The 21,504-nt window shown below is 33.0% G+C and overlaps 1 protein-coding gene across 2 annotated transcripts; it reads left to right on the top strand.

Moving 5' to 3' along the window:
- On the top strand, positions 1-18,731 carry LOC128217986 (cysteine-rich with EGF-like domain protein 2). Of its 2 annotated transcripts, none has more exons than XM_052925473.1 (9): positions 1-438; positions 8,100-8,182; positions 10,142-10,199; positions 10,965-11,079; positions 11,495-11,583; positions 11,751-11,924; positions 12,258-12,486; positions 12,954-13,097; positions 15,097-18,731. In XM_052925473.1, the coding sequence occupies exons 1-9, from the start codon at positions 307-309 to the stop codon at positions 15,303-15,305; spliced, it is 1,233 nt and encodes a 410-aa protein (XP_052781433.1). In that variant the 5' UTR covers positions 1-306; the 3' UTR covers positions 15,306-18,731. The 2 variants fall into 2 exon arrangements, with proteins under 2 accessions (XP_052781433.1, XP_052781434.1); XM_052925474.1 differs by having other exon boundaries at positions 2-438; positions 17,296-18,731.
- The last annotated feature ends 2,773 nt before the right edge of the window (positions 18,732-21,504 follow it).

Here is a 21,504-nt window from a genome sequence, read left to right as displayed (position 1 = left end):
ACCGATAATCAGGCGTGGCGCGATTTGATTGGTTGCCAGAAGTTGACAACATGGTCTCTGAATGAAAGAGAAATGTCAGTAGTGTTCATTTGCTTTTTTCTACAAAACTAGCCACAGTCAGTTGAAGTCATTAATGAAACAATATCAAGGAATCATTTATATATTCATTCGGCATAATTTCCCATAACTTAAATTTGCTCTGTGCATTTGTGCAGCTTTGAAGAACGGAGTGGTGCAAAAATCAGAAAGTCAGAACTCCTCAGATATAAGACTGTTGTGACAATCTGACTTCAAGAATATAGAACTATGAATCTGCAGAAGATCGTTATATCTGCATTACTCCACCTAAATCTGATAATTGTTCTCTGCGCAGTGTTTGGGGAAGGAGTGAAAGAGAAATGTGATACATGCAAGGATATTGTTGAAAATTTCAAAGAGGTAATACCATACTGTAGATCTGTAGTTCTAAATGCCTTTTAAAATTCAAGTGTCTTGTGGTCTGTCATATTACATTTCATTTTGTGATGTTTGGTTTTGCTATCCGATTATTCAGTTGAGGTATCGGCAACACCATTGACCTATAAACCATACCAGTATATAGGTCCGTGTCAGCAAACTAAATGTAGTGCTGTCACAGCCTGTGTATGATGACAGACTGTTGTCACTTATTTTGAATACAGCTAATTTAATTATTATGATAGCAACCAGCATGATATAAGTCATTTGTTACCAGGCTATGCTCAGAGCTGTTTTAATAATTATGCCTGACTTACAGAAAGAAAGTAGAGATAATGTTATAGCCTTTGATTGGATTTAACCGTCTCCATGGCCTAGTGGTTAAGGCATCCGCCTACGTAGCGGGAGGTCATGGGTTTGATCCCTGGCCGTGTCATACCAAAAGACATTAAAAGTTGGTACAAGTAGCTCCCTTGCCTGTAGTCCAAATAATTGTACGTTGACAGATTTTTTTTTAGATTTTTGATATGGCAAATCCTTCACGTACAAATTGTTTAGTATCAAAAGTGGGTAGTTGTTCCGATCAGGATTCCGGGTTAAAGCATATAGCGTCTATAAAATATCGTAAAAACAAGAAATATTACCAGATAATGTTATTTTATATTAGTTCCGTACACAAAAATTAAACATCCAACTTATAATAATGAGTTTGACGGCTTTTCTTCATTTCATTCTGTCAAAACATAACGATATATACATGAAGGGCACCTGCAAGGCTTTAGGGCACAGTTTTTAATCGCTCGGAACATTTCGGCCATGGCCGAGTTGTTACGATTGTATAACGAGGTCTATCTCCGGTGCGGGGTGATACAGGAATCCAGTGGATTTCACGTGAAATCCACTCAAAACGTGAAATCCACTCAGAACTCAGTAATTTTAATTAATAATTTATTTTTTTCGGATACATATTAGAAAGTGCCTCATGAAGGGTTTATATTTCAAATTTTATTGAAATTGGTCAAAAAATAAAGAAGTTAGAGCTATTTTTCAATTTTTTCCAAAAATAGATCGGAAATCGAGGTGAAATCCAGATTCCGATAAGTGAAATCCACTCATAACTCATTCATTTTAATGAATAATTTTCTGTTTTTGTATATTTATTAGAAAGTGCCTCATAAAGGGTTTATATTTCAAATTTTATTGAAATTGGTCAAAAAATGAAGAAGTAAGAGCAATTTTTCGAAAATAGATCGGAAATCGAGGTGAAATCCAGTTTTCGAGAAGTGAAATCCACTCTTAACTCAGTTTTATTAATTAGTAATTTTATTGAAATTGGTCAAAAAATGAAGCAGTAAGAGCAATTTTCGAAAATAGATCGGAAATCGAGGTGAAATCCAGTTTTCGAGAAGTGAAATCCACTCTTAACTCAGTTTTATTAATTAGTAATTTTATTGAAATTGGTCAAAAAATGAAGAAGTAAGAGCAATTTTTCGAAAATAGATCGGAAATCGAGGTGAAATCCAGTTTTCGAGAAGTGAAATCCACTCTTAACTCAGTTTTATTAATTAGTAATTTTTATTTTTTGTATACATTTTGGAAAGTGCCTAATGAAGGGTTTACATTTCAAATTTTATTGAAATATATCAAGAAATGAGGAAGTTAGAGCAATTTTTCGGAAATCGAAGTGAAATCCACATTTTGACAAGTGAAATCCACTTTTTCAGACTTGAAATCCACTCATAACTCATTTATTTTTAACAATTTTTTTTTTGTTGAACAAATAATTGAAAAGGCTACATAATGGGTTTACATTTCAAATTTTATTCAAATTGATCCAAAAATAAGAAAGTTGTAGACCTATTTTGAAAAAAGGTCGGAAATCGAAGTGAAATCCACATTTTGACAAGTGAAATCCACTTTTTGAGACGTGAAATCCACTCATAACTCATTTATTTTTTAACAAATTAATTTTTCTGTGGAACAAATAATTGAAAGGGCTTCAAAATGGGTTTTTATTTCATATTTTATCCAAATTGATCCAAAAATAAGAAAGTTGTAGACCTATTTTGAAAAAAAGATTGGAAATCGAAGTGAAATCCACATTTTGACAAGTGAAATCCACTTTTTGAGACGTGAAATCCACCCATAACTCATTTATTTTTAACAATTTTTTTTTTCTGTTGAACAAATAATTGAAAAGGGTACATAATGGGTTTACATTTCAAATTTTATTCAAATTGATCCAAAAATAAGAAAGTTGAAGTTATATTGTGAGGGCGTTCTGTTGTGTATGCATAATTGTTTATTTTTTTCATGATAAACACAATATCCATACACATCCAGGCCATACCACGTGGAGGCGCCCTCAATCATGGCCCTTTTTTACTTTCGAATTTTGAAAATATTAAAAATTTAATAAATAATCCGAAAATTGTTTTGTTATTTGTTTATGCCAGACATTTATTTATGGTTATTTATACATGTACATTGGTTGATATACATATACTAGAAAAAGTACTCCACGGTACATGCTCTACTCGGAACTGGGTAGATACCCCCTTATTAGTCACTGGAGTAAACTCGTTTCATCCCATGACTCGAAAATAAGTTTTTTGATATATAAAGGCATTTTACATAGTAATAATTCAGCCTGGACCAGTTACATCAAGTCAATACTTGATTCAACGGGTTATTCATACGTTTGGCATAACCAAACAAGAGTACCTGTAAAATATATCAGTAAACTTGTGAAATCTAACCTTGTAGACCAATTTCAGCAAAACTGTTTTGAACAATTTAATCTTTCGTCTAAGGGTAAAATGTATTCTCTGTTTAAGTCTGATATTAAATTTGAGGAGTACCTTAATATTTTACCCAAATCTCTACGTTTTACATTCTTGCATTTCCGCACTAGTAATCATAAATTCCCTATCGAAGTCGGTAGATGGAGACAGAATGCTGTACCACATGTCAATAGAAAGTGTACGTTTTGTAATCTAAACGATATCGGTGACGAACTGCACTATTTACTTACATGTCCATTTTTTAATCCTACCAGAAAACAATACATAAGTAGTCGTTTTTAATCAAGACCTAGTGTCTTACACTTTAGTGAAGTTTTAAATTGTATGAACCCGGATACCTTAAGGAAAACAGCAATTTTTGTTAAAATCTTAGTTAATCACTTTAAACGAATCTGATCATGTACTTTATAGTTTTTCATTTGATATCTCATAACTATATCGATTATATTGTATCCTAATTCAAATAAATGAATTTGTTTTATTATAAAAAAATAAATAATAATAATATTTAAACTAACCACATTCCCCTTACTTACTAATTATATTTGTTTTGTATAATGATAAACTCTAAACCTGTTGTGTAGCCGCCATTAACCCACATATTTATACCTGTGTAAACATATATATATTGCGTTTTCACATGCTTTTACTTAAATGTAAACTGTGATATAATAAAAGAATATTGAGTAGAGTTGAGAGCGTAATCATAAAAAAAGAAACAAACAAATACAACAGAGCAAAGTTACACCAAGTGAAATCATATGTTTAACTTGATTTACAATAATGAGAGATAATGAAAAGGTATGTTCACAACAGTGAAGAAAAATAATTACACAAAATAAACAATAGCAAAATATGAAAAAATATACACAGGTAAACTTTGAACATAGCCCCATGTGAAAAATTTAAAATGGAATAATTCGTGAGGCTGTGCACTGCCACCCGTGCTGGGCTTCAATAGTGATTCTCGGCGTGTGCACACCAGAAAGGGGAAACTTCAAAGACAAATTTCTAAGCAAAAAAAGTTTCAACGCACATAGAAAACGCATCAATAATCTTGTTCGAAAAAGTGTACAATGCATTGAAATGAAGGACATAAGATTTCATAAGGACTATCACAGTGACATGGTGCACTACAACAACAAAGGACACATTAAATACTTTGACGCCATCGGGAAACATATTACGTAATTTCACAGATTAATACGAGCTAAAAGCAATTATTGTGATGTTAGTTATAAATATGCTTATTGTTGTAGTAATAGTAGTAGTAGTTCGCAAATGTGCTTATAAAAACACGTAGTTATTAATTTATTGTTGTTATATAGTTGTTGTTATTTATGTTTTCAAATGTGCTTCATTCATTCATTTAAAGATGTAGTAATATCTATTCATGATTGTTAATGTACTTTTAAACTTATTATGAAATATATTTTTGAAATGAATAAATATTGCATTAACTCATATAAAAAGTCTCCGTTTTCAATAATAAGCATATTATAAAATATGCTAAGTATATATTACACTTACCGATTCAGTGCTGCTGTGTAGTTGTACTCATCCCCGACACAAGCACACTTTATACACGCAAACTTGAGATGACGTTGGTCCTAAGACTTAAGCTCAAGCTTGCCCATTTGACAACATGTACGATGGCACCACAACTTACAATTATCACAATAAATTGAGTCAAGTGCACATGCCTCAAGGCATACACTACACGGAAAGGTTCCCATTTTATGAACAAATACAGCAGAAATATACAGAAACAATTAATTATCCTTTTAAATATCCAAATATAATAAAACAAAATACACAGAAACAATTAATTATCCGTTTAAATATCAAATAATACGTATATCCAACACTACATGTTCATAGCATAAAAAATAAAAACATAGCAATGACAATTGCCATTTCTGATACATGTTATACTTACCATATCTTCTCAAATTCTTTTTCGACATAAAATAATTACTGCCATTGTACTAAACTTCTTTAATTTTACCGCCAAGTATGTTATGTCAACTTTCTCGGATATTTGATGTATCACCTTAACCGCTAAGTGCGAAAGGCGCGAAAGTAGCGAAAGTTTAAAAACATAAAAACATTAAAATATAATCATCGGACACAAACTACTACTGTATTAATATTAAGATAATTGATTGAATTTATTTCTTTACACTTAGTAGATTTCTTTCCCAAATATTGCATTTCACTTGTCAAAATGTGGATTTCACTTCGCTTACAGATTTATTTTCAATATATTTATCTAACTTCTTCATTTTTTGACCAATTCCATTTAAATTTTAAATATAAATCGATGATAATGCCTTTTCAATTATTTGTTCAGCAAAAAAAATAATTTGTTAAAAATAAATGAGTTATGAGTGGATTTCACGTCTGGAAAAGTTGATTTCACTTGTCAAAATGTGGATTTCACTACGCTTTCAGATCAATTTTAAATATATTTATCAAACTTCTTCATTTTTGGACCAATTCCATTAAAATTTTAAATATAAACCTATGATAACGTCTTTTCAATTATTTGTTCAACAGAAAAAAATAATTTGTTAAAAATAAATGAGTTATGGGTGGATTTCACGTCTCAAAAAGTGGATTTCACTTGTCAAAATGTGGATTTCACTTCGATTTCCAATCTTTTTTTCAAAATAGGTCTACAACTTTCTTATTTTTGGATCAATTTGGATAAAATATGAAATAAAAACCCATTTTGAAGCCCTTTCAATTATTTGTTCCACAGAAAAATTAATTTGTTAAAAATAAATGAGTTATGAGTGGATTTCACGTCTCAAAAAGTGGATTTCACTTGTCAAAATGTGGATTTCACTTCGATTTCCGACCTTTTTTTAAAATAGGTCTACAACTTTCTTATTTTTGGATCAATTTGAATAAAATTTGAAATGTAAACCCATTATGTAGCCTTTTCAATTATTTGTTCAACAAAAAAATAATTTGTTAAAAATAAATGAGTTATGAGTGGATTTCACGTCTGAAAAAGTGGATTTCACTTGTCAAAATGTGGATTTCACTTCGATTTCCGAAAAATTGCTCTAACTTCTTCATTTCTTGATATATTTCAATAAAATTTGAAATGTAAACCCTTCATTAGGCACTTTCCAAAATGTATACAAAAAATAAAAATTACTAATTAATAAAACTGAGTTAAGAGTGGATTTCACTTCTCGAAAACTGGATTTCACCTCGATTTCCGATCTATTTTCGAAAAATTGCTCTTACTTCTTCATTTTTTGACCAATTTCAATACAATTACTAATTAATAAAACTGAGTTAAGAGTGGATTTCACTTCTCGAAAACTGGATTTCACCTCGATTTCCGATCTATTTTCGAAAAATTGCTCTTACTTCTTCATTTTTTGACCAATTTCAATAAAATTTGAAATATAAACCCTTTATGAGGCACTTTCTAATAAATATACAAAAACAGAAAATTATTTATTAAAATTAATAAGTTATGAGTGGATTTCACTTATCGGAATCTGGATTTCACCTCGATTTCCGATCTATTTTTGGAAAAAAATTGAAAAATTGCTCTAACTTCTTTATTTTTTGACAAATTTCAATAAAATTTGAAATATAAACCCTTCATGAGGCACTTTCTAATATGTTTACGAAAAAAATAAATTATTAATTAAAATTACTGAGTTCTGAGTGGATTTCACGTTTTGAGTGGATTTCACGTGAAATCCACTGGATTCCTGTATCACCCCGCACCCGTCTATCTCGAACCTTTGTCGGAGGAGGCCGAGTTATTACGATTGTATCGAGTTGTTCCCCTTCGCATAATTGTTGTCTGTGTCAGTCAACTTTCGTTTTATTGGAAAGGTAAACAACTTGTTTTAATGCATTAAATGCTTGTTTAGTGCAAAATAACATTTCACTTACATGGTAAAATATGAATATAACTCTTTATGATCAATTTCAACCATAAAATAATTCACTTAAAACAATTTCAATATTTTTAAAACACCCCCGTTTTTTGCACATTCCCGTTTAGACGTTAGGGATTGGAAGAATCCCGTATAACACGTCTATTATTTTAGACTACCTTGCCTGGTGCCCGGCATTTCAAGTGTAGTTCTTGGGAAAGTGTGGAACTCAGTATATACTGGTTCAACCCAGGAAAGTTGTACCCCGTGTAACGGTGCTTTACACCGAGCATGTAAAAGAACCAAGGGGTCTCTTCGAAAAAGAGCTATGCTATCGCACCTGGACTTCCTTGTATCCCACAACTGTCTCCTCCCCGTGCTGTCGCTTCAGCAAAAAAAAAAGGAGACACTTTCACGGTTCAGGATTATCCTTGACCGCAAGGTCTAAAGATATACATACATACTTTGGATTCCTTGTCATTGTTGTAATTGTTTGAAAACTTGTAACACTGGCAATTTCTGGAAACACTTTTAAGATATTCATATGAAACTTGATACACATTGTGACATCCCCCATAACTCTAGTTTTAATAGTTATCAAGTTATAACCCTTTTTTCGACTGAAAATAAGACACGCATTATCATTCAGTCTTGGGGGGGCTCTTGTTTACATATGTTTCTGAAAACATGTGCATGGTAATGCTTCTAAGTTACTTGTTCTTCTCTGGTTGTGTTTCTTCTTATAATTGCTCATGATAATTGATTATTTTGATTAAAAAGTAAATATATTTTTAAATTAAAACATGTTCAAGATAGGTAATTAAAATATACAATTGAAAATCTTGTTAATAAATAATGATTTATATGTAGTACATTTACTTGAAATTGCTTTTAAAAGTAATCACATGTTCATTGTTCTTATTTTTAGGGCCTTGAAAAGACTAGGAAGTCAAATTTTGGTGGAGGAAATACTCATTGGGAGGAAAAGTCATTGGGTACATGGGCACATAGGTAAAGTAGTCATTTTTAACACTTTGGCACATAGGTAAAGTGGGCACACAGGTAAAGTGGTCATTTATAGCACTTGGGCACATAGGTAAAGTGGGCACTTGGGTTCGCAGGTAAAATGGTCATTGGGCTCTTGGGCGCACAGGTAAAGTAGTCATTTATAGCACTTGGGCGCATAGGTAAAGTGGGCACTTTGGTGCACAGGTAAAGTGGTCATTGAGCTCTTAGGCACAAAGGTTAAGGTAATTGAAAGCTCTTGGGCACACAAGTGAAATGGTCATTTGCATATAATATTGATCATCTCCGTAACAGATGTAAATATAAATCTGTATGAAGTGATCTGTCATTATTTACTTAAGATGTAACTGTCTTATCATTGTCAAAAAAATGAATTCAATAAAACAAAGGAATATTTAGAGAATAATTTGTGCTACATAAACTGATTGGTAGAACAGTGTTCTCTACTTGAGACAATTGCCATGATGCCAGACCTCCCTGATATAAATATTCATAACTGTTAAACCAATTGAGAGATTTACTAGTCACATGATAACCCTTGACAAATAAATTATGCATGTTGACTTCAATATAATTTTTGGTTAATAGAACGTAATAGTGTGTGTGATAGTAATCTGATTAAGCTTCACTTTAATTGTTTATTCACATTATTATTATACCCCCACAAACGAAGTTTGAGGGGGTATATAGGAGTGAGCTTGTCGGTTGGTCGGTCTGTCGGTTGGTCTGTCGGTCGGTCGGTCTGTCTGTCGGTCGGTCTGTCGGTTTTTATGGTTTCCGGACGATAACTCATGAAAGGCTAGACAGATTTGAAAAATTTTTGGTACACAGGTGTAACATCCGAAGATACAGGTCAAGTTCAATATTGGGGCTGGTGGGGCCAAGGTCAAGGTCACTGTTACTAAAAATAGAAAAACGGTTTCCGGCGGATAACTCATGAAAGGCTTGACATATTTGAAAAAAATTTGGTACACAGGTGTAACATCAGAAGATACAGGTCAAGTTCGATATTGGGGCTGGTGGGGCCAAGGTCAAGGTCACTGTTACTAAAAATAGAAAAACAGTTTCTGGACGATAACTCATGAAAGGCTTGACAGATTTGAAAAAAAATTGGTACACAGGTGTAACATCAGAAGATACAGGTCAAGTTCGATATTGGGGCTGGTGGGGCCAAGGTCAAGGTCACTGTTACTAAAAATAGAAAAACGGTTTCCGGACGATAACTCATGAAAGGCTTGACAGATTTGAAATTTTTTTGGTACACAGGTGTAACATCAGAAGATACAGGTCAAGTTTGATATTGGGGCTGGTGGGGCCAAGGTCAAGGTCACTGTTTCTAAAAAAAGAAAAACGGTTTCTGGACGATAACTCGTGAAAGGCTAAACGAATTTGAACAATTTTTGGTACACAGGTGTAACATCAGAAGATACAGATCAAGTTTGATATTGGGGCTGGTGGGGTCAAGGTCACTGTTACTAAAAATAGAAAAATGGTTTCCGGACGATAACTCATGAAAGGCTTGACAGATTTGAACATTTTTTGGTACACAGGTGTAACATCAGAAGATACAGGTCAAGTTCGATATTGGGGCTGGTGGGGCCAAGGTCAAGGTCACTGTTACTAAAAATAGAAAAATGGTTTCTGCTTCATAACTTTAATTGAGCATGAGATATTGTGATGAAACTTGCTGTATAGGCAGCCTCTGTGAAGACAATGCTTGTGATTGAAAATGGGGCCAGTGGAGTAAAGGCTTTTATGCACTGTTACGAAAATAGAAAAACGGTTTCCGGACAAACAATACATGCATGATAAAAGAAGATGCAGTGTGCAGTAACCTTGGAGCTACGGCCTCTTTTCAAAGGAATGGTTTGCCATTCCTGTGTCCAGGCGGCATTTGGGGGTATTCGTAACTCCTGTGACAGCTCTAGTTTTTTGTATTTTTAGTGAAACCAGACTGATTGAAATATGGGAAAACTACCTATGCAAAGGGGATGCAAAAGAAGTAAGTCTATTTTATCAGTGACCCTTTCTCTTCATAATAAGTGGAATAAGTCTGTGTTTTTAATGATTTCCATTGATATATATATATAGCTTTTACTTTAACTTTAAGGAGCAATAGCATTCAATGTTAAATTATATGAGCTTTAGACCTTCTCCTCAGTCCTTACGCTTATTTCAAAGATCAATTACATATTTAAGAATATGCTGTAATAAGACTTAGACTTTTAAATCTGCACTCTCACAGATTGACCGTTTTGACAACTTTTTTTTTTTTTTTGTGTTGGAATGAACAAATCATTGTGTAAGTATTTTGACACCAGTGATATAAGAATTGTGGCAAAATATCAGATTGTAGTTGAAAATATTTCTGTTAGAAAACTGAAGTTTGTGGCATAAAACATCGTTTTCTAACGTAAATATGAAAAACTGCAATCTGATCCTTTGTCAGCAGTCTTATATCACTGATTTTCAGATATTTATTCAAAGATTAGTTCATTCTAAGACAAATAATAAAAAAAAAGTTGTTAAAACGGTCCAAATGTGATGGTGCAGCTTTAATCATAAATGAAATAATAATGCTGAAACCGATGTGACCATTGTCTGTATCATGATTTATTTTAATTCATGCAGTATGTCAAATAACACATCAACTTAACATTCCTTTTATTGTGAAGTTAAATTCTACCATAAAGTTATTGACAACCCTTCTTTATTCTTTAGGGGAATAATATATTTTGAAAGCCACATGAAGTTCCATATTTTGCAGTGTCATTTTATGTTGGAGAAACATGAAGAAGATATTGAAAATTTCTGGTTCAAAGTGCACGCGAAGAATGAACAAGTTGACATGCACCAGTGGTTCTGTGTGGATAGAATAAAAGGTACGTTATTTGAATCTACATAGACGTTGTCGAATTTAACATGGATGCAAAGAATAAACAGAAATTTAAAAGCTGGAAATCAAGGGTGAAAACTAACATGTTTGCCTGTTCACATAGTTTATCTGTTATTGTAGTACACTCAGCTAAGTGTGACAAGTCAAAACAATGTGGATTGTTTACATTTACGAGTATCACTGTTTACTAGTTAAGACATTTTATTTATGTGTTATCATGCCACAGGCAATGTATAATTAACTCATAAATTATCAAGAAAATCATTAAACTAAAATCAACCCTTGATGTTCAATCTTTAAATAGAACCTGGGCCTATCAACACAGGGAGTTATCAAGAGGCAGAAATAAAAAAGTGTGTATTCATACAACCATGTAGTTAAACATTTAATTTATGTTTCAGTATGTTGTCCCAGCAACAGTTATGGTCCCAAGTGTTTACCATGTGCCGGAGGAAATGAGAGGCCCTGCAAGGGAAACGGGAAATGCAATGTAAAACATTTATTTATACAGACATTATACTTAACCAATCTACATAGTAAACAATGCTTTACTTTCTATATTATTTAAGACTACATTAAGCATCAACCTCTGTAATGAATGTATTGTCTCCCTTTAACAACACATGTCTCATATTAGCCCCCTTGAATACTCTCCAGGGTGAGGGTACCAGAGAGGGTACAGGAAAGTGCGAGTGTGACTCAGGCTATCAAGGTGACCTCTGCGATGAATGTACGGACCATTACTTTGAGGAGAGCAAGAACGACACTCACACATCGTGTACGGCCTGCCATACCTCGTGTAAAACTACTTGCTGGGAGGCAGGACCCAAGGTTTGGCATGTTAAATGATTTTGTGGGGGAATGCAATTTCCTTACATATGGTAGATTCTTTTGTGGTTAAGTGGCATGTTAAGTATCTGATAACTCTAACAATCAGTAAATATTCTGAAAATATTTAGTTGTTTTTGGTTTATTAAGTCCTCCACTGACCCCAGGGGTCATGGGTTTGAGCCCCAACAGAAATACTTTTGGGTGACCCTTTTAATTAAACTTGTTTCAACCCTTGTTTTTTAATACATAAGGAATGTATTGTGTAAAGTAAATTTTATTTTCAAAAGCTTGAGAAAAAATTATTACAGGCCTTATAATGATTGAACATTTCAGGGCTGTGACGAATGCAAAAATGGCTGGAAAATGTCTGAAGAGAACGGGTGTGAAGACGTGAATGAATGTGATGACACCCCTTGTGAGGAAAACCAGTACTGTTCCAACACAGAGGGGTCGTACAACTGTGCCACATGTCATAGGTCATGCACAGGGTGTACAGGGTACGGGGCAAACCGTTGTGTGACCTGTAAAGGCGGATATCAACTGCAGGATGAACACTGTCTTGGTAGGGACACTCATTCAATTATTTAAGGTGCACAATAAAGGTTGGTGCAAAGAAAAAAATGATTTTTAATGCATTTTCATGGTTGACTTATTTGACACTAAATGTTAAAAACAACATAATTCAGGCTTAGATAACAAAAAATAACTTTGAAATGGGCTTTTTTAATTAAAAGCTATGTGGCCAGAAATTCCCCCATTAAAATATCACTAATAATTTTTATCTGTACCTAAATCATATGAATGCTTCTTTTTTTTGATCATTAAAGTCAAATGAGTTATACATGAAAATGCATTAAAAAAAATCAAGTCAAGTGTAAACCTATTTTGTGCCCCTTATAAAGAATGTAACATGCCCTTCTTACACAAAACAAATTTTGAACAAGCCCAGCATCAAAGTTCAGTGCATGCAGGCTTACAGACAAGTGTTTATTTCAACCTCTGAACATAGATAGGATTTGTCGTTTTCAGATATAAATGAATGCACCGAGGACACAACGCTGTGTTCTGGGGAAAAACAGTCGTGTCACAACATTGACGGGAGCTACGAATGTAAATGTGAGGATAATATGATCTACGAAGAAGGTGGCAAAATATGTATACCCAAACCTAAAGGTAAGATGGATTAAATGTAGATCATGGGGTTCTTCTTTTAACCATATAAAGTAGTATCACAAAATATTAAAACTTAGTAAGATAAAGTTAATATATAAAATACAGTTATGTTTATGTCACATATACACAACTGAAATAACCAGGGCAATAAAGAGGGGATAAACAAGCCAGATATTGATTAGTTTTAAAATTATTATTGCTATTAGTATAAATAAAATTGTAATAAATTGATACATGATGTAATCTGAAACATCTCTGATTTATTCATTGGAATCTTCATGTATATTGACTATCCTACATCTGTAAGAATAATCATCGGCTTAGGTCTGTATTGTTGCTCATAATTTTAATATTATTACCTCTATTTGAGGATAAAAAATCTTCACAGTTTTGTTTATTGTTTGTTCAAGTGTGTGTGTTTTTTCAAATTAATAATTGTAGTGGTGTTATAAATGAAAGAGAATCTAGATTTCTAGTACAGTTATCCTTTGGTTTTCTCCCTTTTTAGCTCGACTATTCGAAGAATAGGTGGGCTATACTACTCCCCCCAGTTCAATTGACTAAATACTTCACACAGATGTTCAGAGCCATCACATAAGGAGGTTAGATAACTCCATATTATCTTTTATACAAATTATGGCCTCTGATTGACTATGGAACTTAGGTTAAAGTTTTAGGGCAGGTTGGGATATTGTTTAATAACTTCTATACCCTTCATTCAATTGACTTAATACTTCACACAATTGTTCAGGACCATCACCCAATGAGGTTACCTAACTCAATATCCTTAATACAAGTTATGGCCCCTGATTGACTTAGGTTAAAGTTTTAGGCAAGTAAAAGTTAAGGGCAAGTTGGGATTTTAATAAAAAAAACTTCTAAACCATTCATTAAATGCACTTAATAAAATTCAAAATTATTTACGACCATCTTACGACAAGAAATATAACTCTGTTTTAAGCCTAAATACAAGTTATGGCCCTTGAATTTTTCTTTGAATTTCCTTTGAAAGGCATATTTGTATATTCTTAACCACATTTTCATAATGGGAAATCAAGTTATTTGAATGACTTGCGTCATTGTTTGGGCGGGCTGGTGGGAGGGCAGCATCAAAGTCACCTTATGTATCAAATAATTTTAGTTAGGTTTGACATAAAGGGACCAAACTTGGTATTATTACATCGTTATTGTATTCTAAGTCAAAGCGGCGTAGTCGAGCGCGCTGTGTTAAGACGGCTCTTGTTAAATATCACAAGTCACTTCCTTGTTTCTTTATTTTCTTTGTGCTTTCCAGTTTTAAAAAAAAGCACATGCCTGGTTTATTTTTTCACACCATCAATTGAATTTTCTTTCATTTTGTTCCTTAATTTTGTCTGTGTTAAGTCTGAAAAAATATTTTGTCAATTCATTTAAAAACAAATTGAACCATGCCATTTTCTTTCTATGTTAAGCAAAGGGGGGGGGGGGGGGTATTGGTCTTTGGATTGTTAAAAATGATGATAAAAAATCCCATAAAATTCAGCCAAAACTTTTAAAAAATGTAAGGGATTGACCTGAATATCATGTAGATTTTATGGTAAAATCTGTGCTTAACGTGCAAAGATCCAGTTGTAAAGAGCTATCTAAGAAACTAAATGGGATTTGATTTGCTGTTGATCTTATGGCTCCAGGGACCCAATTTTTTGTTTTTAAAATCAACTGCTTGTTTTTGGTTGTTTATTTATTGTTAGTATTGGCACTCCAGTTTGCTTTAAATTTAAGTCAAGAGAGCCACAGGGTTCCTCACCCATTTGGGGTTCTAAAGCGCTACAAAACACATGGCCAAAATGGTTTAAACCCTTCAGCTGACCGGTCAATCACACCCCTGAACTTAAAGATGGTTGCACTTAGTCTGTTTTTTTTTCTATTCTGGGGAGGTCTTTAAATTGGAACCTGACGCTCAACATATAATCAATTTGGTATGGCCCTTTTTAAAAATCTTCTCCTTAATATTTTTCAGACCCATCCAAAGCACCAAAATCTAAAGAAAAGAAGAAAAAAGAACATTCAGAAAAAGATAGACCAGGCCTGCTTATATTACTCGGAATGCTAGTTGTATTTTACGTTTGCGGCTCAATTGTTCAGTGGAATTTTATAATTGTCTTCTTCCTTTCTATTGTGTTTGGAGTGTTTTTGTTCTGGTTTGGATCCCAACATGAATATGTTTAATAGAAATGGAGTGACAGAATTGATAATCCAGTGAAATTTAAGTATCTTACAAATTTTCAGCACAAGTAGTTCTTCTGTTGTTGTTTTTTGAAGTTTTTTGTCAGTGTATACGGGATTGTGCAAAACTTTCACCTTGGCCATAACCCAAAATGTGTTCAAGATATTCACTTGGTACACAATTGTTGCACACATACAGCAAGACCCATAACCGAAAAATGCTTTATTAATAGTTGGATTATGCCCCCTTTTTTACTCAAAAACAACCAACAAGCATATAGGCATGATTTTTGCTCTGAGGCACTTTGTTACCTTAAGGCAGCTTTGTAAGCTAAGTTTTATAAATAAATATATATACATATGGAGACTTTTTATACAACCTATCTGTAGAACAGTAATTTTGTATCACTAATGAAATTTAGCATTTATGTGTAACTTGTGCAATTATTCTACGAGTTCAATTAAATTGACAAGCACCATTTTGTAAGTAATTCACTGTACATACATGTATGTTTTTATTTGTTGACCATAAGACTTGACAAGTTATTTTCATAAAGATATTTTTTGTTATAATGGTTATAACAATTGAAACAAGTATTGTTTAAATGAATTGTATTCAAAGTGACTAGTCAAGTGATTTGTTTTAAGATAATGTTCCATCATGACCACCAACTATAATCCCATCCGAAAATGGTCATACAATACTTTGGTGCATTCAAATATGGCACAACATATGACATTTTGTTGGATAAATAACAAAAAATAAAACTAATTATTTCATATTGCTAGTTGAATTCACTAACCACTTTAGCATATTTCTAAGTGATAGGTGAAATAATTAGTTATCAGTAATATTTTTGTTAGATTTTTAAAACAGCAATTAAAAGAGCATTAATTATAATATGGAACAGTTTGTAAGCAGGCAGTACATGTATAAGTTTCTGCTCAGCCTCAATTGAATAATTTACTAATTGTTTGCATAATATGTTATTGATTTTGATGCTATTAATGCAAACATGTGTCAGAATTGTGTGTTAATTGTGTGCATTTTTACTCGTATATGTTTATAATTCAAACAGCCAAATCGAACTACTAGTAATTGATATTATTTATGTAGAGGAGTGTTTTGATTTGTTTATAAAGTGATGCAAGAGCAAAACTATCAAAATATGATGTGTTTTTATATTGTTTTGATGAAACTATAACTTTGTAAGAGTATACATACAAGTAGGAGTGAAGCAGATATGTTTGCTGTTTAAATGACAATCATATCATTATCTGTGTCATTCTATGTGTGCAATATATGTAAAAAGTAGTTAAAATCCCTTATTTCTTAAACTCCCGGGACCAAACTGGGGAGAATTTCATACATAAGATTTATCTCAATCGTATGTTTCCTTTATTTTTGTCCACGTTCTATATGCTTATAAATTGATAATAGTAGATTGCTCAGAAACAATGATTTGGACTTGGTTACATGTTTTGCTGTCAAATAATTTTTCTTTAGCATCTTGGCCAAAGTTTTTAATGAACATATTCTATGAGAGAATGTGCATCAAAAAAGTGTAGAAAAAGACTTGTTTTTGAATAACATTGGATGTTTTATGGTAAAATGAGTTGAGATTAAAATTGAGATTATTTTTTTTTGATATTGGGGCCAGGGGCTGTGATTATGAACAATCTCCAGTCTCTATCTATATTTTCAGACAAGCACTTTTATTTAATTACTAAGAATAATCTTGATTAAATTATGTTAACAATTGATCAATAACATATAGTAATAAAATTCAGGAAATTTCACCAAAGTAACAATGAAATAAATATTGCAGTTTTGCCACTAACTGAGTCTGAACTGTTTTTGGTAAAGCCCCAGTTATAGGCTTTTATGAAACCATCTTTTTAAATGATATTGCAGGATAAACACAGTCATTTCTAAAATGGAAAAATGAGGTTTAATTTTTGCTGTTATTTATTGTTTTGTTTTGTTTTCCAGAAAATGGAGAGGATACTGAAAAGGATACAAAGGAAGAATTGTGACGAAACATCAGCCATAGATACAAAAGTGCATTATATTTATATTTCCAAACATTTCAACTTGCACTGTAATTTGGCTGTATGTTAAGCAATTTTACAGATATTTTTTCTGCATTTTTCTCATTAGTTTTCATCTTTGGAAGTTTTATTCTAATTGTGATGTAACCTTAAGCTTAGTTCCTTTATGCTTAAGTGGTGTATATGACAGATGCAGTTAAATACAATTTTCTGTACATTGTATATTATGGAACTATACAAACTTTAGGAATTTTGCATACATTTGTATGTCTGTTATATACCAAACAAAAGAGGAAAGGAAAATTGAATTATGCTCAAACAGTTTATTGTTGTGAACGAATTATTTTGGGGTGCATCAGTATATTTTTCTATGCATAGATTATGGATTATTTAAGGCGTCTGGCACTCTGAATGAAACTATAACCTGAGTAATTCAACTCTTACTGAGAAAATGTCAAGTAGAATAAACTTTATTACTTTTGTAAAGAGTTGATGGGGTTTTTTTCACTTCTCTTATTGCATGTATAGTTTTTGAATGTATGTTCTGTTTTATTGAGACTATGCAATACTTTTGCATAATTCAATCTCTTTTTTTCTTTTTGTCATGTGTTTTACATGATTATGGCGTAACTATTTTAATCTATATCAATTCTTCCATAGTATACTCAAAGAATTATTTCGTATTCAGTGAGATAAGAATGAGATGAATTACTCCAATGGGCAAATATAAAGAAAATCAGCCATACAAATTTATTTTTTTAATTGTTCACATGTTGACACAAAACTGGAATATATAGAGGATAATTGTTTGTTTCAATGTCAGATAGAAAAATATTTCACTAAGTGAACCAAAAACGACTTTTCATGAGTGGCATAGCCATGAGTGAAATAATCTCTTTATTTGGTCTTCACAAGGTGAAATATCTTGCAATCATCCATTGAAATAAAGAGTTTTTGTATGCATAAAAAGGATATTAAATTTTGTTTTTCAAACAAGCGCGCCAAATTGCATGTCAACAATGTCATCTCAGAAATTACTTCATTGAAATTCATTCAGTGCGTTGAGGTTTGATTTGAGAATGGGCTAAAATTTCAAAACATTAAAAAACAAAAATTGATATTGTCTCTGTTTGAAAAAGTGAAATATCAATTTTATTTCACTGATTTATCTCTATAAATCTCCAGAAAGCATATAATAATATTTTAATCATACTTCTTTGTACCCTGAAATATTTTTTTAACGAGTGTGTGAAAGTGAATGATGCTGCACATTTAGATTGTTTTAGGCCACATTTGATTCTGGAATGAGAATTTTGAACGTGAAAGTGTTTGATATTCTTGTGGAATGATGATTATGAAAATAAAAGATAAAACTCACTTTGATTTTAGTTATTGGTCTAATAAATTATGTGTGGATAATAATGAGACTTAAAATACAACCTGCATTTTCAGCTAATGAAATTGCAGCTATGCTGTCATTAAGTACTAGGCTTAATTATTAAGAATTTCAACTTTCATGGGTGTTGAAATGTCTGCTAACTGCCACTCATTGGATATACACTCCCTGCATCAGATTTTGAGTTGACAATGTATCAGCAATTGAGGTAGTATTCTTAGACAGTTAGATGACCTGAAGTAATATTTTAATGATTAAGAAGGTGTATCAAGTTTTACCCATTCCGTTGAAATCTGTTCAAGTTATTTAAAGGGGAGATGGGGTTGGGGAAAGGGATGTATGTCTATTTTATGACACCACCAAAAAACTAATCCATTAGCATCTGACCCAGTGGGAGTTTTATCCTGTTACATCAGATGAGACCTGCATGGTTCAGTTATTATAAGGTGGTTTTGGGAGGGATGTATGTTTATTTTATGACACTTCCGAGAAATTTATCAATTAGCCTAAGACCTAGTGAGAGTATTAGTCTTGTAAGGTTGTGGGCCATACTGCACAGACCAGATGTAACTCTTTAACTTTAACATGCACCAGTGTATACACTGTCACACGGGAACTCTGTTTAACGTCCCTTCTGGAAGACTGCTAGTTTTTATAGTGCTGAGGCAAGTGATCTAACCTTTGACCCCTGGATTGGCAGTCAAATATTTAACCACAAGACCACGGATCTGCCACTTTTTTAAAGACAAGTATTGTTTATGCTATGTACTTGAGATTTTACACCTCAGTGGTTAACATCGACTAATTCATCATGCCAGCGCTCTTTCAACACCTCAAAGTTGTAAAAGATAATTGTATTCTTTGACATGTTTTCCAAGCAATAACCACCAAAATCATCAATAATGTAAAAGAAAAAAATCCACATGTTAACTCTGTTAATTGACCTCATTATATATGACAACATCATGTGGCTTTACTACTGGCAATAACTATTATGTGGGACTGTTAACAGTGTGTAAAATGATAAAATCTTCGATTATGGCCACTAGCTTTGAGACCGCTAGAACCATTGCTACCTGGGAGTTCAAATTATCAGCCCATTTTTTATTGGTTAGACTAATTATATCATGGTTGTATAACTAACACGCATCTTAGTTGAAGGACATTAATTTTCTTGATGACAAATTTTCTCTGGAAGTATTTATATTAAAGCTTAATTGGAAAACAGAAGCAAAGTGGGAACGTTGTTCTCGATGAGTTTTTCATATGGAAGTGGAAAGCACAGGTAATAACTAAAAATGAAATCACTCCAAGGACTGGAAGTTGGAATGTTCTTCCTATTTTGGTGCCATGGAATACATGTCACAGAAGCCTGTCAGACCGGAGAATGGCGAAACATGTCAATGGCTGAGATTTTATTTCGGTCAGATGTTGTCTTATATGGAAAGGATATTGACCACGGGAAATTTCGTTACCCAACTGAACTAGATGCAAGATTCGATGTCCATTGTGTGATAAAAGCGCCCAATGCTCAAATACCTGGTCAGATTATCATCGAAGATATCCTTAATGATGAAGAATGCATCGGAACATACGAACAGACAAAGGAGAACAACATGTATATTGTTGGCTTAACAAGACTGATGAGTGGATTTATGGCTTATGCCAATGTGAATCAAATGCAGAGGTCGGCATTTCCCATCACCAAGGAAAATTTGGATATACTAGCGGCAACTTGCAGCCTGGACAATTGGGCGCCTCCTTTGACTGGTGACCAAAACCTGTGCCCAACTCCTAACAAGCCACGGTTTTGTACAAAGGTCAGAGTTCCTACAGATGGTGCGGAGAAATGTTCGTCACTTGCTAGATACAACTTACTTATACTTGTTTTAACCGTAAGGAATGTTTTCTTTTTGAGCTAAGAATCAACTCCAGATGGTTGATGATGTATTGAAACGCCTTCTTTCTTAAATAATTTGTTTAGTGTGTTTTTGGATTTACATAATTACACCATATGCAGGGATGATGCAGGGATGTGACTGATATGGCAGCAGAAGGGCTGAAACCATTTCAGCAAAGGATTTGCAGCCCGCTCCTTAAAGCTGCACTTGCACAGATTGAAGGTTTTGACAACTTTTTTTATTTTCTATCTTGGAACAAGTCATTTTTTTGCGAAGATGCATGGAAACCAGTTAAATTAGAATGCTGACAAAAAATTAGATCACAGATTTTTACAATGAAGTTCAAAAAATGCATTTTTCTTAAACCTTTAGTAACGGTTTAAGCCATAAAACATTAATTTTCGAACTGAAATTTGAAAATCTGTGATCTGATCTTTTGTAAGCAATCTTTTATAATTGGTTTGAAGATATTTATGCAAAAATTTGCTATTTCAAAGACAAAAAAATAATAAAACGGTATATCTGTGGGAGTGCAGCTTTAAGGCCTCCAATGAGATGAAGCATCCTGCCCAGAGGCAATACTTGCTTTTTTAAACTAAAAGCTCCCTACGGCCGGAGCTCTCCTTATTTCACATTTGAACTGAACTGGGATGCCTAAACTTACAACAAATAAATGAACAACCAGAAGCAACCATTGTAAATTTTTTAAGTCATAAAAAAAATGGGGGGTAGAGGAGGAGGGGTCCCTTTAGCCAACAGATTTGAGGAAACTGGAAATCAAATAACATCCCTGATTTATAGAAGGGTAATTTGCTGTTGTTACATTTTACCTTGCATGATTTAGATGTAAGTG

Source organism: Mya arenaria, chromosome 14 (assembly GCF_026914265.1).
Source record: "Mya arenaria isolate MELC-2E11 chromosome 14, ASM2691426v1".
Classification (NCBI taxonomy): Eukaryota; Metazoa; Mollusca; class Bivalvia; order Myida; family Myidae; genus Mya; species Mya arenaria.
Note: the sequence above shows the minus strand (reverse complement) of the source record. Positions and strands in the feature narration are given on the sequence as shown.